The 14,724-nt window shown below is 56.6% G+C and overlaps 3 protein-coding genes across 7 annotated transcripts in view; all 3 read left to right on the top strand.

The window, feature by feature from the left end:
• Positions 1-2,469, top strand: part of EXOC6 (exocyst complex component 6) — an 84,211-nt gene extending 81,742 nt beyond the window's left edge. For 3 of the 5 annotated variants that reach the window (XM_065746727.1, XM_065746723.1, XM_065746725.1), the window contains 2 exons: positions 552-664; positions 1,345-2,469. In XM_065746727.1, the coding sequence (XP_065602799.1) occupies positions 552-664; positions 1,345-1,477 (246 nt within the window). In that variant the 3' untranslated portion in view covers positions 1,478-2,469. Of the gene's footprint in view, positions 1-551; positions 665-913; positions 926-1,344 lie in introns of all 5 variants that reach the window. The other 2 variants (XM_065746722.1, XM_065746724.1) reach the window with 1 other exon arrangement.
• A 630-nt stretch (positions 2,470-3,099) lies between these two features.
• LOC136055100 (cytochrome P450 26C1) lies at positions 3,100-8,513 on the top strand. Its single transcript, XM_065746732.1, has 6 exons — positions 3,100-3,291; positions 3,373-3,597; positions 3,707-3,982; positions 5,292-5,447; positions 7,609-8,091; positions 8,178-8,513. The coding sequence occupies exons 1-6, from the start codon at positions 3,100-3,102 to the stop codon at positions 8,511-8,513; spliced, it is 1,668 nt and encodes a 555-aa protein (XP_065602804.1).
• Positions 8,514-11,525: 3,012 nt separating this feature from the next.
• On the top strand, positions 11,526-14,524 carry LOC136054702 (cytochrome P450 26A1). Its single transcript, XM_065746056.1, has 7 exons — positions 11,526-11,714; positions 11,885-12,109; positions 12,206-12,490; positions 12,600-12,749; positions 13,075-13,209; positions 13,410-13,562; positions 13,739-14,524. Exons 1-7 carry the CDS (start codon positions 11,526-11,528, stop codon positions 14,078-14,080), a joined length of 1,479 nt encoding a protein of 492 aa, XP_065602128.1. The 3' UTR covers positions 14,081-14,524.
• Positions 14,525-14,724: the final 200 nt, after the last annotated feature.

The raw sequence follows: 14,724 nt of genomic DNA, 5'->3' as shown, positions 1-14,724 counted from the left end.
AAACAGTGCGGCTGGCACGGGGCGGCCCGGAGCAGCCTGCTGCTGCAGGACGAGCCCGGGCGCCGGCTGCGGGGGAACACGGCGATGCCCCGTTCGCATTGGCGGCCGCTGCGGGCCGGCGTCGGTGCCGAGCGGCGGCTCTCCGGGGCTGCTAGTGAAAGGCCCGACCTGGGCGCAGATCTCTGCTTGAAGGTTGTTTGTTTTGTTTTGGGTTTTTTTGCTTCCCCCGTTTTAGCCGTTGAGAGTTGTTTGGTCCAAGTGTGCCGGGGAGCTCGGGGCTGCGACGTAGGGATCGTGGAGAGTGCCGCGGGGGTTCTTTAATTCACTTAGTTGGGACTACCTGAGCCTCTCCTTAAGGCTCCTGAGAGCGGCACCGGGCTCCGCAATCCCCTTCTCCCTGCCCGCCGTGAAGCACCCGGGCGGGGGCCGCCGGCATCCCCTGCTGGGCCCGGCCCCGAGCAGCCGCCTCCTGCCGAGCGGAGGGCGAAGAAGGGGCCCCGGGGAGAGGGCGGCCGGCGGCTGCTGCCCGCTTACCGCCTCTTCTCCCGCAGCTCCTGGACCTCTTCATGGTGTGGGACTGGTCCACCTACCTGGCCGACTACGGGCAGGCCACCTCCAAGTACCTGCGGGTCAACCCCAGCACGGCCCTCACGCTCCTGGAGAAGTAAGTGCGGGCGCGCGGGGCTGAGCCCGGCCCCGACGGGGCGGCTGCGGAGCCGGGAGCGGGGCCGCCCTCCCGGCAGCTGCGGCGCTGCCCGGGGCCGGAGCCGCAGAGCCGCGCCGGGACACACGCGGGGATGCGGCGGTGGGACGGGAGCGTGGCGGTGCCGCTGGAGCGCGGCGTGCGCGGGCTTGAAGGACTTTTCTAACGGCGTTGTTCTCTTTCCTCCCTGCGACAATCTGCGCTTTGCAGAGTGCACAGAGGGTACGTATCGCTTATCTTTTACCGAACGTTTTTTCTTCAATGTATTGCTTTTCCCGAATTTCGTTTTGAAATCTTTCAATAGCGAAGCTCAACCTCTTGGAGCGGTTTGTGCAGCCTGAACTCAGAGCCCAAAGCCACTACTCCGCTCGGATCTTTGTTTTCCTCCCTCCTCACGCAGATGTAGGGGCAGCGCCTGCTGAAGTGGGATTTGCCTAACGTTTAAGGTGTGGTTTGGGAAGTAATACTTGTTACCGCGACTTCCAAGTGCTGGAGGTTTAATTTAAGAACATACAGATAATGGGTTTGTAACGCAAAGATGAGAAGAGGAACGAAAGGAAACCTATTGAAGTAGTCAGGTTTTCCCATTCCAAATGATGTTTCTAACACGTCTGGATCATTTTTCTTTTTCTTTCCTCCAGAATGAGAGACTCCAGCAAAAAGAACAACATTTTTGCCCAGTTCAGGAAGAACGATCGTGACAAGCAGAAGCTGATAGAGACGGTGGTGAAGCAGCTCAGGAGCCTGGTGAATGGCATGTCCCAGCACACGTAGGCCTGCTGCTAGCAGAACTGGTCCTCATCACACCACGAGGTATTCTGTAGCCACTCGTTCTGCCCAGCGGTGCTCTCAGTTGGGACATTTGTTTGATGGGGCAAAGGAAAAGCACAGCTGTATGGCGGGAATGCGCGGCCCTCAGCAAGCACTCTTTGTACGTATTTTTAATGGATTGAGAACTATTTTGTATATTGTAAACAAATGGTGAAAAATGAGAACTGTACAATAAAACCAGCTCTGTCACTTCGGACATGGGACGGCTGAACTGTAAATACATTATTTAAGTGTCTGCAGACAAGATGTTTGCAGTGTTGCTCTGGGCGGGAATTATCTGAGAATTGATCCCTTTATTGCCAGTTTCAGGATGAATCCTAATTTTATGTGTTGGGTTTTTTTGTTGTTGTTTTTTGCTTTTCTTAAGTGCTGAGATCCCCGCATTCAGATACCTCCTGTCATTTTCTCTCATTACATGTATAGTAGCCTTAAGGTGATTGGACATCATTTTGTATACCGAATTTTGTAGTCTGGAGGTATGAGAAAATCTAATGATTTTTGCTACCTTTGAAAACTACCCGAGCGCTAGGCTTGGTATTTATTTAGCACTAGGGCTTCTAGGCATTGTTCTCTGAAAGGGTTTATGAGTTTCTGAATGTAAATAACCATTTGAGTTCTTTATAATGTGACTTTCTGTGTTCCGTTCCTCAGGGTGACCATTTCTAACTGTACTTTTTAAGATCCCGGGCTCTCTCCCCAGGGCGCAGTAAGGAATAGATTCGCTGCTGGTGGTTCTGTGCTGCATCCGTCGGTCCGAACGCCCCATCGCAGCACTGAGTGCCCCAGGCCAGGCGCTGTGCACTGTCCCCTCCTGGCAATTTTAGACACGAAGAGAATGTCTAATAGACACAAACCAAATGGAACGTGTAAAAATAATGTACATTTCGCTGTATTTTTAAGTTATTGACCGTCTAAATACAGTAATATAAACCTTACCTGTGTTCGCCTTTGATTAACGCGCACCTCGGCCCTGCGTTTCGGTGGGAGCCGCGCGGCTCCCGGTGATTTACCTCTGGGCGCGACGGCGTGGCCGCGCCTGCGGAGCGGGACCGGGGCGTTACGGGGCGATGCCGTGCGGCTGCGCCGGGCCGGGGGACAGCGGGGAGCCCAGAGCCGAGGTGCCCTGTCCCGGTTCCGGCTGGAACGGGAGAACCGGGCCGGGCCGTCGGGGGAGAGCCCCAGGGGGCCAGGAGGGAGCGGGGCGCCGGGTCCCCAGCCCGGAGGGAGCAGTCGCTGCCGCCCCCATCGCCCCGCGCCCCTTCCATCAATCCCCGGCTCCAATCACCGCACTTGGCCGCGCTGCTTAAATATGCAGGGCAGACGTCATCCGCGAAGGTGGATCGGGCGTTAAGTGGCCAATATCTATATAAATGTGGCCGAGGGGAGAAGCGGGAGCAGGAGGCGAGCGGGGTCGGGTGGGCCGCAGCCGGGAGGGCCTTTCCGCTGTCTCCGTTGCTTCCCGGCCCCGCGCGTGGCAGTCGCCGGGGCGGGCACCGCCGCCGCTCCCCGCCCTCCCGGCGCGGGGCAGGGAGCGCGGGACTGCGGGGCTCGCCGCAGGAGGGAGGATGCCGGCCGGGCTCTGCTGGCCCGCGGCGGCCGCCCTGGCTCTGCTGTTCCTGGCGCTGCTGCTCGCCCTGTGCCGGCACCTGTGGGCGCTGCGCTGGAACCTCAGCCGCGACCGCACCAGCGCCCTGCCGCTGCCCAAGGGCTCCATGGGCTGGCCCTTCTTCGGGGAGACCCTTCACTGGCTGCTGCAGGTGAGGCGCGGGGCGACGGGAACGGGACGGGACGGGACGGGGCCGGCAGGAGCCCCAGACTGACCCGCGACTTGTTCGCAGGGCTCCCGCTTCCACAGCTCCCGGCGGGAGCGCTATGGCAATGTGTTCAAGACACACCTGTTGGGCCGCCCCGTGGTGCGGGTGACAGGCGCCGAGAACATCCGCAAGATCCTGCTGGGCGAGCACACTCTGGTCAGGGCGCAGTGGCCCCAGAGCACCCAGATCCTCCTGGGCTCCCACACCCTGCTCGGCTCCACAGGTGACCTGCACCGCCAGCGTCGCAAGGTGAGCCCTGTGGGTGCGTGGTCGGGCACCTCCTGCCCGTGCTTGGGTCACAGCACCACACAGACCTCTGCTTTAACCACCTGCCTCTATTCCTCCCTTCTGCTCCTAGATCCTGGCCAGAGTGTTCTGCCACGCCGCCCTGGAAAGCTACCTGCCACGGATCCAGAAGGTTGTGAGCTGGGAGCTGCGGGGCTGGTGCATGCAGCCGGGCTCCATCGACGTTTATTCCTCTGCTAAAACCTTAACTTTCCGCATTGCAGCTCGGATTCTGCTGGGACTCTGCCTGGAGGAAAAGCAGTTCAAGGACCTGGCCAAAACCTTTGAGCAACTGGTGGAGAACCTCTTCTCCCTGCCCCTCAATGTGCCCTTCAGCGGGCTGCGCAAGGTACTGCTGCCTGCCCCACTCCTGCACGGGGCTGGGCCGGGCTGTGGCTGCACAGACCCTATCCTCAGGCCTGACAAGGGGCACCCCAATGAGTGGAGCACTCCCCACCCTGCTGCTAGGTGCCTCCAGCACCTGCCTGCATAGACCCTGGTACAGCACAGAGCTGCCACACATTGCTGGAGCCTTTTCCTCAGCTTTGGTTGCCCCATGCCTGCTGCTGTCCCATTGCATCCCCCCTGGGTTCAAGCCCACCTGTGGCAGAGGTCTATGTGTGGGCAGACAGCAGTGGGCACAGAGGGACCTCTCTGTGCACCTCGTGCAGGCTGAAGGCTGGAGACCCCTTTCTGGTGGAAGGGAAAAAAGCAGTAGGACAGCCTGTTCTGCCTCTCGCAGTTCATTCTCTGCTGCCCTGCCCCTTCTTGCCAGCTGTCTCATTTCAATCAGCTCTTCCTCTCCAGCTTTGGGTTCTCTTCCCCTTTGGGCCCACAATCCAGATTGCCTGCCTTTTCCATCAAGGCCTTGCTCAACCTTGTTTCCACTGTGAGGTCTGATTGCCATCACCTTCCTCATCCCCCAGCTGTCACCAGCATGAGCTTCCACCAGCTGCCTGTCCCTCCTGGTCTCCTCAGCTCAGCCACGGTCTGCGTGGCCCCAGACCAACCTCTTCATCTCCTCCTGCTCACTGCCCCTTTTCCTTTACTCAAGTCCTTCCCACCTGGAGTCTTCATTCTATTTTCTTCCCAGTTGCTGGCTGTGGCCACTTCTGCCCCAACCATCTGGTCCTTCTGGCCTTGCAGGAGATCTCCTGCTCCATCCATCCCTGTTCTGCAAGGACATTGTTCCTCACTTGGTTGACTGAGGTCTTCTCAGATGTTTTGCTGCACAGCCAGGGATTAGCCAGGTGTGATTAACATGTATCCACGCTGGAAAAGCCCCTCATTTGTCACTGTCAGTGCATTGCTTCTAGGGCTCAGCTCTAAGTGACTACCCTCTCCCTGGACAGGCTCCTATTGGACCTGGAGTTGTCTGGTGCAGACCCTTCTGGATTCAGTCCTGTGAGTTTGCTGCTGTCATCTCCTCTCAAAGCCTTTCCTAGGACTTGTACTGACTCACAGCAGAAAGCCAATGAACCTGCAGCAGTTCTCACCACCTGCTGCCTACTGCAAGGCCCTGGGGCTGGGCAGCAGGCTAACCTTGCTTTGCTGTTGCAGATCCTAGGGTTAAAAATGACCACACTAGGAGTCCCTTGGCCTCTCCAAAGAGGGGGACAGTGCCCAGGGCTTCCCTGACCTGTGTCTGCCACCCACAGGGCATCAAAGCACGGGACATGCTGCATGAGTTCATGGAGAGGGCCATACAGGAGAAACTGCAGCGAGCCAGCTCAGAAGAACACAGCGATGCTCTGGATTTCATAATAAACAGTGCCAAGGAGCATGGCAAAGAGTTCACCATGCAGGAGCTGAAGGTAACCGCAGCCCCACGCAGCTCCCTCCCGAGCTGGAGGCTGTGAGCATGGGGTAGAGGGGTGGCAGGAGAGGGCTGTGCGGGACTGCTGGTCAGGCTCTGCCTCATAACAGAGCTGGAGCCTAAAAAGGAAACAAGTGCCTCTCCACCTGTTCTCTTCACAGGCATCTGGCCCCAGCCAGGTTAGGCTTAGGATGCATTTAGAGTTATGTGGCTGTGCTCAGACTTTGTACATCAGCTCAATAACCTCCAGGATGCTGTTCTGGAAATACATGGAGCTGCACCCAGGGCAGTGTGCGTGTAGATCACGTCAGCCCATTCCTCGGGGCTGGGAGCCCAGAGAGCTCATCAAAACGGACCCTGGGCTGGAATGATGGGTTCTGGGACATTCCCTATCAGCTCCTTGTTAATTACACTGGGGAGCCTGAGGACCGTGCGATGCAACATGATTCATCGCTGTGACTTAGGGATGAACCCAGCCGTCCTCGCTGGGACAAAACGCAGTGAAGAGCACTTTGCCAAAGGTCTTGGGAAAAAAATTGTCATTAGTGCTGCATCATTCATACCTCCAGGTCATTCTGGGTCAGGCAGGGACATGACACTGCATCTATGTGACAAGTTTTGAAGCAGTTTTGCATAGGTACAGTTTAAACACGTAGGACACATGGCTTTACTGTTTATTTAGATATTTAAGGATAACGATCCAATGCTAATGATACAATGTTCTGTACCTATTTTGTGAAAGTCTAATCTCTAAATTGTGAAGCATTTCAAAGACATTACAGAGGCTCTTAGATACAATTAGAACTGTTGTATTTCAAGATAAAAGTAATCTCCAGATTTAAAATGTGATTAATTAGGCTGGGTTGACCTTTGTGAGTATTCATACGTGTATTGCACGAGAATAATTACATGAGCTCTCATCATGCCCCTGGCTCTGATCACAGGTGAGATGATAACAGCAGGAACACACAGATACTGAACACAGTGCGGGGTGACATGGCAGTGACCTGAGGCTGGCTGTCCCCGGCTCAGTGGTGGCCCTGCTTCCAGTTGGGCTGCAGCACTGGGACACACCGAGGCAGCTGTGGGGATGCAGCCTCACTGTCACTGGTTATGTTGGCCCTGTAACAGCAGAGAGAGAAAGTAAGCAGCTTGGTGTCACAACTTACATGGCAGCGCTGTCAGAGGCTGATGCAGGAGGTCATAAGGGCTATTATTTCAAAATGCAGAGCCTGCCCTAAATTCCTTGTGCTGTGTTGTAAATGTCCTGGCTTTTAATTGTGAGCTGTGGAACTCAGAGATTTATTTTTTTCTGGGTCTGCTGTCTTGTGGGTGTAAAAATTCCTGCTGCTGCCTGCAGGAGGTGTGCTAAGGGTCAGCAGGGACCTGTTATTTCAGAGGCATTATTTCAGCTGAAAGATGCCTGTAAGAACTGCACTTTGGCAAAGCCTGCAGTCTGGACAATATATAGTGCTGGAGATGGTAGCAAAGACTAATCTTTGCTGCATTACCCTTGACCTTACTGAACTTGTCTCCAAGTGCCTTAAGACATCAGGTGTCCTTCCTGTCTTCTGGCTTCACCCTCCAGACCTAGCTCTGGTAACCCTTAACTTTTTGTGCTGGTCCGAGTCCCCTTCCATGTGAGTGAATGGTCAGTTATAACAAGATGGGTTGAATGGAGCCCATTTTAGCTGCCAGTGCGTCTGTGATGCATACATAAGCTTGCAACCTCATTGCTCCTGGCTGGCCAGAGAGGCAGAAGCTGCAGGGGAGACAGAGGAACCTGTTGATGAAGGTAAAAAACATAATGCTTAAAGTGAACTTCACTCTTTATGATGAAATGCATGCTGAAATTCCTGTTAATGTTTGTAAATGTGGGGCAGAAAGCTGAGAAGAGACAGAATGGGAAAGATGTGTGCTCAGTTGTTTTGGCACCAGTCCCTGAACAGGTGGTTGTGTGCTTTGTATAGAGGTGGATGAGCACGGATATGTCATATGCAGGTCCCTGCCAGCCCTGGAAGTGCAGGTTATAGAGAGTGGAGGCAGAGGTAGGGCCCTCTGCACAGGGACAAAACCTGTGAAAGCTGAGAACAGCCTGAAAATCCTATCACAGCCAGCTCAAAGTGGCATTCAAACCTGTCCCCTTCTGTCCCTGACAGGAGTCAGCCATCGAGCTCATATTTGCTGCTTTTTTCACCACGGCCAGTGCCAGCACTTCCCTCATCCTCCTGCTGCTAAAGCACCCCTCGGCAATTGAAAAGATCCGTCAGGAGCTGGCGACCCACGATCTGTACCCACAGCATCAGCACTGCCCCACAGAATCCTGCCCAGGGGCAGGCAGGGACAGCAAGCAGCAACTCATCACCACGGCCAGTAATGCTCACGAGGACCAGAGCCAGCCCCATGGCCCCACGGGGGAGGCAGAGTTGGGGGATGGCCGCTCCCTGCATTTCCCAGCCCCACTGGAGACTACGTGCCACCCAAACAGCCCCCGGCCCCAGGGCTGCCACTGCCCCCCAGACATCAGCCTGGAGCAGCTGAGCCGCCTGCGCTACCTGGACTGCGTGGTCAAGGAGGTGCTACGGGTACTGCCACCTGTCTCTGGGGGGTACAGGACTGCGCTGCAGACCTTCGAACTGGATGTAAGTGCCTGCAGAGAAGGGAGAAGGGGGGCTGCCCCCAGGTGCCTTCCACTGGGCCCTAACTCTCCCCTCCTCTCTCCTCTCAGGGTTACCAGATTCCCAAGGGCTGGAGTGTGATGTACAGCATCCGTGACACGCACGAGACGGCTGCCATCTACCAGAGCCTCCCAGGTGGTTTTGACCCTGACCGCTTCAGTGTCACCCAGCCAGAGGCTGCCGGCCGCTTCCACTACATCCCCTTTGGTGGCGGGGCACGGAGCTGCATTGGCAAGGAGCTGGCACAGGCCATCCTGAAGCTGCTGGCCATCGAGCTGGTCACCACGGCCCGCTGGGAGCTGGCCACCCCCTCCTTTCCTGCCATGCAGACCGTGCCCATCGTGCACCCCGTTGGTGGGCTGCAGCTCTACTTCCACCCTCTGTAGCCCGGTCATGGTGGTGAGGCCTGAGCCGGCCTACTTAGCTCAGCCCTGCAGTGGTGCACATGGCTGGGCTGCTACAGTGCAAAGCCCCAAAGTCTTCTTGTTTTTCCCCCTCCTGGTGCCCAGTGCATTAGGGAGGGTCCCACAGAGCTCTGAGCACTTTGGGAAGCCTCAACCCCCTTGGGTGCCCACCAGCCCCACACACATCCTTGGGAGCAAAGCCCCATTCCTGCCCTAGGGCTTTCTCTTGTGGGCTTGTGAAGGAGAGGTGGGAAGAATGTCCTGCACGCCCCGTCCGGCACACCACAGCTTTCTAGGACTGGAAATGAGGGAAGATGGGAGCTCTGTGGGGAAACACAAGCTAGGTCTGCTCAATTCACGGCATCAGCTGTAGGTAGGATAACTACGTCAAGAGGTTTTTATTGTAAATATTTCAACTCTTTCCTGCACTTCCTATTAGAGCAAATGAGACGTTTGTTGACCCAGTGGCTGTGTGTGCTGTGCCTGAGCACCGCACTGCTGCTCGGGGCCTGACGCACAGCCCTGTCCTGAGTCCCTGCAGGATGCAGCCTGCTATGGGACGTAGGCCTGTGGCAAATAAATGTTGGGAGAACATTCATTTCTGAACAGGCCTGCTTTGTGATGTCCTGTGCTCCTGATGGTGCTGGCACATGGTGGAGGGACACCTGCACAAGGCTGTGGTGGCTGTCCCAGAACAGCCACAACCCTGCCCCAGCCCAGCCCCATGGGTCAGCGCTGGCAGTGGCTCTGGGGCATTGTGGTAGTGCCTGGGGCTGAGCCCAAGAGCTGAGGGGACACACTTTCAGGTGGCTTTTGAATTCCCCACTAGGCTATGAGTCTCTCCTGTGTACAGTGATGTGAATCCCGCTGCTTGTGCTCTGAATGCCTGGTATCAGTGCCGGGCTGAAAGGCACCCTGCCCGGCCCGGCCCTGTCACACATCTATGCTGAGGCACACAGCAGGGCACAGCTCTGCCTGGGGCAGAAATGTGGCTCCCAAATGTGGCGGGTCAGATCTGGAAGATGTTGAACTGCGGGGCTGAGCTAAGTGCTGTTGGCAGCTTGACCCCACTGTGAACCAGAGCCTCTGCCCCTCCTGACCTTGTCCTGAGAAGTGAGTCTCCCGGCTACCAGAGGGAAAGCAGTGGCTGCAGGTGGCACCGGGTGACCGCTGTGGGGCTGCCGGTGGGACAGTGACCGGCAGGACATGAGGGACACGCGGGCTTCAGCCACGGGAGCACCGGGGCTCCTCCTGCAGTGCACTTAAAAATTACCCCGAGCACTAACGAGCCCCGCAGCCGCCTGCTGAAAACGTGTAACGTAGAGCTAGTTAAAAAAACAAGACTCGAAACTGATTTTGTTTTCAGATAAACACGAGCATTTACAAATGAAGTGTAATAATTGTTACTTGTAATCAAAGTTTGTTCATATTAGGCTGTTAATTTCTTGACCTCCTTCCAAGATGTTTTTAATTATCCCTTTCACTCTTTACTATTTGATTCTTTTCGAACCGATGGCTGCGGAATACACAGCTGGGGAGATAATAAAGCCTTCCTGCGGCAATTATCGGTGCTCAGGCCACCGTATCTCGTTATTTTGACAGACAGTGAACTTGGCGCGGTTGCCGGCCGGGTTCACGCAGATGTCACGGTCCGTGTTGTAGGTCACGAGCGGGTCAGCGCACGGTGAGGGGAGAGCGCCGGGTCAGGGCGCGGCCGCCGCTCCGGGCCGAGCTCCGCGGGGCTGCCACGAGGGTCCGCCCGGGCCGGGGCTGCGAGGGGCGGGCGGCCGCAAGGGGAGGGAGGGAGTCCCGTCCGGTGCACTGAGCGTCAGAAAAGTACTAATACAAAATGACACCTCGCCGTCGCCGCCACCCCCGTAGACACAAACACACGCACACACAGCTCCCAGCGTTTATTGAGGTTGTGGTAGGAGTAAGAAAGCAGAAGCAAAAAGGATGGGAAAGTAGGGGGTAAAAAGGGAGGGGGAGCGATCACGATCGTTTATTGGTAGCAGTGGAGATGTCTGCGGCCCCATCCCTCCCTCCGCACCCCCGCAGTGCCCCGGCAGCTGCGTCCCTCGGAGCTCATTCTGCACGGGCCCCAGCGGAGCCCATCGGGCGTAGCTCCGCAGCTCCGGGGCCGCGCTCCTCCCGCAGGTGGAACCTCGGGACTGCCCCGGAGCGGAGCGCAGCCCGTCCGGAGGGTACTGCCGTGCCAGAGCGCCTCTCCTCGGCCGCGGCAGCCCCGGCGAGCCCCGGGCGAGGGCGGGCGGCGGAGATCGGAGCCGAGCTCAGAGGGCAGGGTGTTCCCTTTCCGCGCTCACCTCCCTTTCCGTCGGTGACCCGCGGTTGAACCTACATCGGGAGGCCGAGACGGAGCGCTGCCCGTTGCCTCTTCCTCCGCGGCTGGGCAGAAACACACACCGGGCCTTCCGAGGTGAACCAGGGGACAGCGGAGGCTCCTTCGCCGACGCGGCTCTGCCCGGGGAGCCACAGGGTGCACCCGGCGAGGGGCAGTGCCCCCAGCCCGGCTACCAGCGCGTCCCGACCGGCGACGGAGCCCCGCAGCGACCGGGAGAGCCCCGCGGGTGGGTACCTCCCGGTAGCCGGCTCTGAGCCGCCGCAATGGGGCACCCCTCCGCCCCAGCACTGCTGGTTCCCGACGAACGCGGCGGTAAATCCGAGGGGGCGGCGGGTCCCGGCCGGCAGCGGATCCCGCAGCACCCCGTCTGTCTGCTCGGCGGCCGTCTGCGGCGGGAGGGATGCGCCGTGCAAAGCAAACGGTTAAAGATTTCGGGGGGAGGAGCCAGGCCGCAATCCGCAATTAAAGATGAACTTTGGGTGAACTAATTTATCGGATGGTAAGGTAGGGTGGGCAGCAACCTGGGAAGGGTATAAAAGGCGGCCCGCGTCGAGCCCAGCCCGCGCACTCGGAGCTCCTGGGGGGCCGGGCTGGGCCGGACCGGAGAGGACTCGCTGCCCCGCCGTCTCGCCATGGGCTTCTCTGCCCTGGTCGCCAGCGCCTTGTGCACCTTCCTGCTGCCCCTGCTACTCTTCCTGGCTGCCGTCCGGCTCTGGGACCTGTACTGCGCCAGTGGCCGCGACCCTAGCTGCCCGCTGCCGCTGCCCCCGGGCACTATGGGGCTCCCCTTCTTCGGGGAGACGCTGCAGATGGTGCTGCAGGTAAGGCGGGCAGCTCCTCCTCTCCCTGCAAGGGATGAGGCTGAGCGGGGCTGTACTGGGCTCCTGAGCCCAGGTGCAGATGAGTTCATTCTTCTCCTTTTATTTTTTTTCCCCGCTATTTATTTCTAATTTATTTATTCCAAATTTACTTACTTCCCTTCCCTATCCAGCGTCGGAAATTCCTGCAGATGAAGCGTAGGAAATACGGCTTCATTTACAAGACACACCTCTTCGGGCGTCCCACGGTGCGGGTGATGGGCGCTGAGAACGTGCGGCACATCCTGCTGGGTGAGCATCGCCTGGTCTCCGTGCAGTGGCCCGCCTCGGTGCGCACCATCCTGGGCTCGGGCTGCCTCTCCAACCTCCACAACGGGCAGCACAAGCACCGCAAAAAGGTACGGCCCCGACAATGGGTGGGGAGCGGGGCATCCGACCTGGGTGTAGTGGCTGAGCCCACGTCCTCTTCTCCTTCCTCCTCGGTCTCTGGGCAGGTGATCATGCGGGCCTTCTCCCGGGACGCCCTGCAGCACTACGTGCCTGTCATCCAGGAGGAGGTGAGTGGCTGCCTGACGCGGTGGTTGGGCGCTGGGCCCTGCCTGCTGGTGTACCCCGAGGTGAAGCGCCTCATGTTCCGCATCGCCATGCGCATCCTGCTGGGCTTCCAGCCCCGCCAGGCCGGACCTGACGGTGAGCAGCAGCTGGTGGAGGCCTTCGAGGAGATGATCCGCAACCTCTTTTCCCTCCCCATCGATGTGCCTTTCAGTGGGCTCTACCGGGTAAGGTTCCAGGCAGCGGGGAGGGATGCTGGTGTGATGTAAGTCAGCAGTGTGGCATAAGTTGGTGGTGTGGCACGAGTCCCAGCTTGCTCTCCCCCTGCTTGCACAGGGCCTGAGGGCACGCAACATCATCCATGCCAAGATTGAGGAGAACATCCGTGCCAAGATGGCCCGCAAGGAGCCCGAGGGTGGCTACAAGGATGCCCTGCAGCTGCTGATGGAGCATACACAGGGCAACGGAGAACAGCTCAACATGCAAGTGAGATTCCCCCCATCCAGATCCATCTCTTCCCACCCTGCCTCCCTCCCTCAGTTGCCAGCATGTTTGTCTTTGGGACTTAGAGTAGAGAACTGGAGGTGTTGTCCCTTTGCCAGGTCATTAAGCATCCTGTGCAATGCATGAGGGTCCTGGGGGCAGATGCTGGATGAAGGCTGTAGGGGGTGTCCCCATGGGATCTACTACCCACCCTGGCTCCTGGGTGCATGCTGTAGCCTGAGATCACCATGCAGCATTGGTGGTGGAGAGAGCTGAGTGGGGATACCGTGCTCAAGCTGTGTTTTCTCTCTCATGTCCCGTGTTTAAGGAGCTGAAGGAGTCTGCTACAGAGCTGCTGTTTGGGGGCCATGAAACCACTGCCAGTGCTGCCACATCGCTGATTGCTTTCCTGGGGCTCCACCATGATGTCCTGCAGAAAGTGAGGAAGGAGCTGCAAGTAAAGGTGTGTGTCTTTCCCGCAGCCAACTCCCATGAGCAGGTGGCGGGAAGGTCCCTCAGAGGGGTGTCCCAAGGTGGATTTCCCTTGACACAGGAGGTTTCCTACTTATAGGGTGGCAGGGAAACAACATTAGCTGTGGGACAGCTGTCTTGCAGTGCCTGGAGCCTGTTCCATAAATGTCATGGCAGCATCTTCCTACCTAGGGATTACTGTTTGGTCCCAACCAAGAGAAGCAATTGGACATGGAGGTCTTGGAGCAGTTGAAGTATACTGGCTGTGTCATCAAGGAAACCCTCAGGCTGAGCCCTCCGGTTCCTGGAGGATTCCGAATTGCACTCAAGACCCTTGAGCTGAATGTAAGTAGGGCTGAGGCTCAGCTCCTCAGAGCACTGCCGAATGCGAATGTGGTTGTGAGGGTACCTGTCTTAGTGTCTGGGGGGAACCGGAGGGTGCACTTACATGTCCTGTGCTGACACTTCAGCTTCCATAAAACAACGAGGTGCTTCATGTCTCCTTTCTCTTCTTTTGGTAGGGTTACCAGATCCCCAAAGGCTGGAATGTTATTTACAGTATCTGTGATACCCATGATGTGGCTGATCTCTTTACCAACAAGGACGAGTTCAACCCGGACCGCTTCATGTCTCCGTCTCCAGAGGACTCCTCTAGGTTCAGTTTCATCCCTTTCGGTGGGGGATTGAGGAGCTGTGTTGGCAAAGAGTTTGCAAAAGTCCTTCTAAAAATATTTACAGTGGAGCTGGCGCGGAGCTGTGACTGGGAGCTGCTAAATGGACCTCCTACAATGAAAACGGGCCCCATAGTGTACCCTGTGGACAATCTGCCTGCCAAATTCATAGGCTTCAGTGGCCAAATCTGAGTGCTTGATGCTTGCCTCTGTCTGGATTTCTGCAACGTCTCATATGTACATAGTAACTTTTTATAGTAACGAAGGCCTTTAAATATTTAAACTTGCAAATGTACAGTAGTTATTTATGTCTAAGTATTTCAAAAGGCTGTGATGTTTTTCCCCAAGCACTACAATTATGGGTCTCTGATTCATAATTAGATAATTTTATTTCTATAGAAATAAGTTTTCCCCTATTTAAGAATCTTATTGCAAGCTGGCCAGATAAGTGTTTGACAAAGACATTACACCATGGTGTATGCATTCAGAAATATTCTCAAAGGCATCTGAAACAATGGCAACTAGCTATCATCCAAATTATCTAAATCGTTTTGGTTTGAGGTTTTCAGTATTATTTGTGTCTAGACCTCATGTTTAATGTGTGACCTTTATGTTTGATAATAAAGTTTATTTTTGAAGATCCTCTGTGTGAAGATCTGCCTACGTGCTAGAGGGGTAGCTTAACCAGATAAAATGATTCAAAAGGGTCTGAACACCAGTCAGACTTGCTTTTGTGGATATGCTGTTGCTGTTCCTATGCTCACACCTCTCTTATACCTTCCTGCCCCCCACAGTGAACTGTTTTGGCAGTGTAGTACGGTAGTGAGTGCTACAGG

This window comes from Cyrtonyx montezumae, unplaced genomic scaffold, assembly GCF_038088225.1.
Source record: "Cyrtonyx montezumae isolate F1298 unplaced genomic scaffold, pur_monq_1.0 scaffold_4, whole genome shotgun sequence".
In the NCBI taxonomy this organism is placed as follows: Eukaryota; Metazoa; Chordata; class Aves; order Galliformes; family Odontophoridae; genus Cyrtonyx; species Cyrtonyx montezumae.
This window is presented reverse-complemented; position numbering and strand designations above follow the sequence as displayed.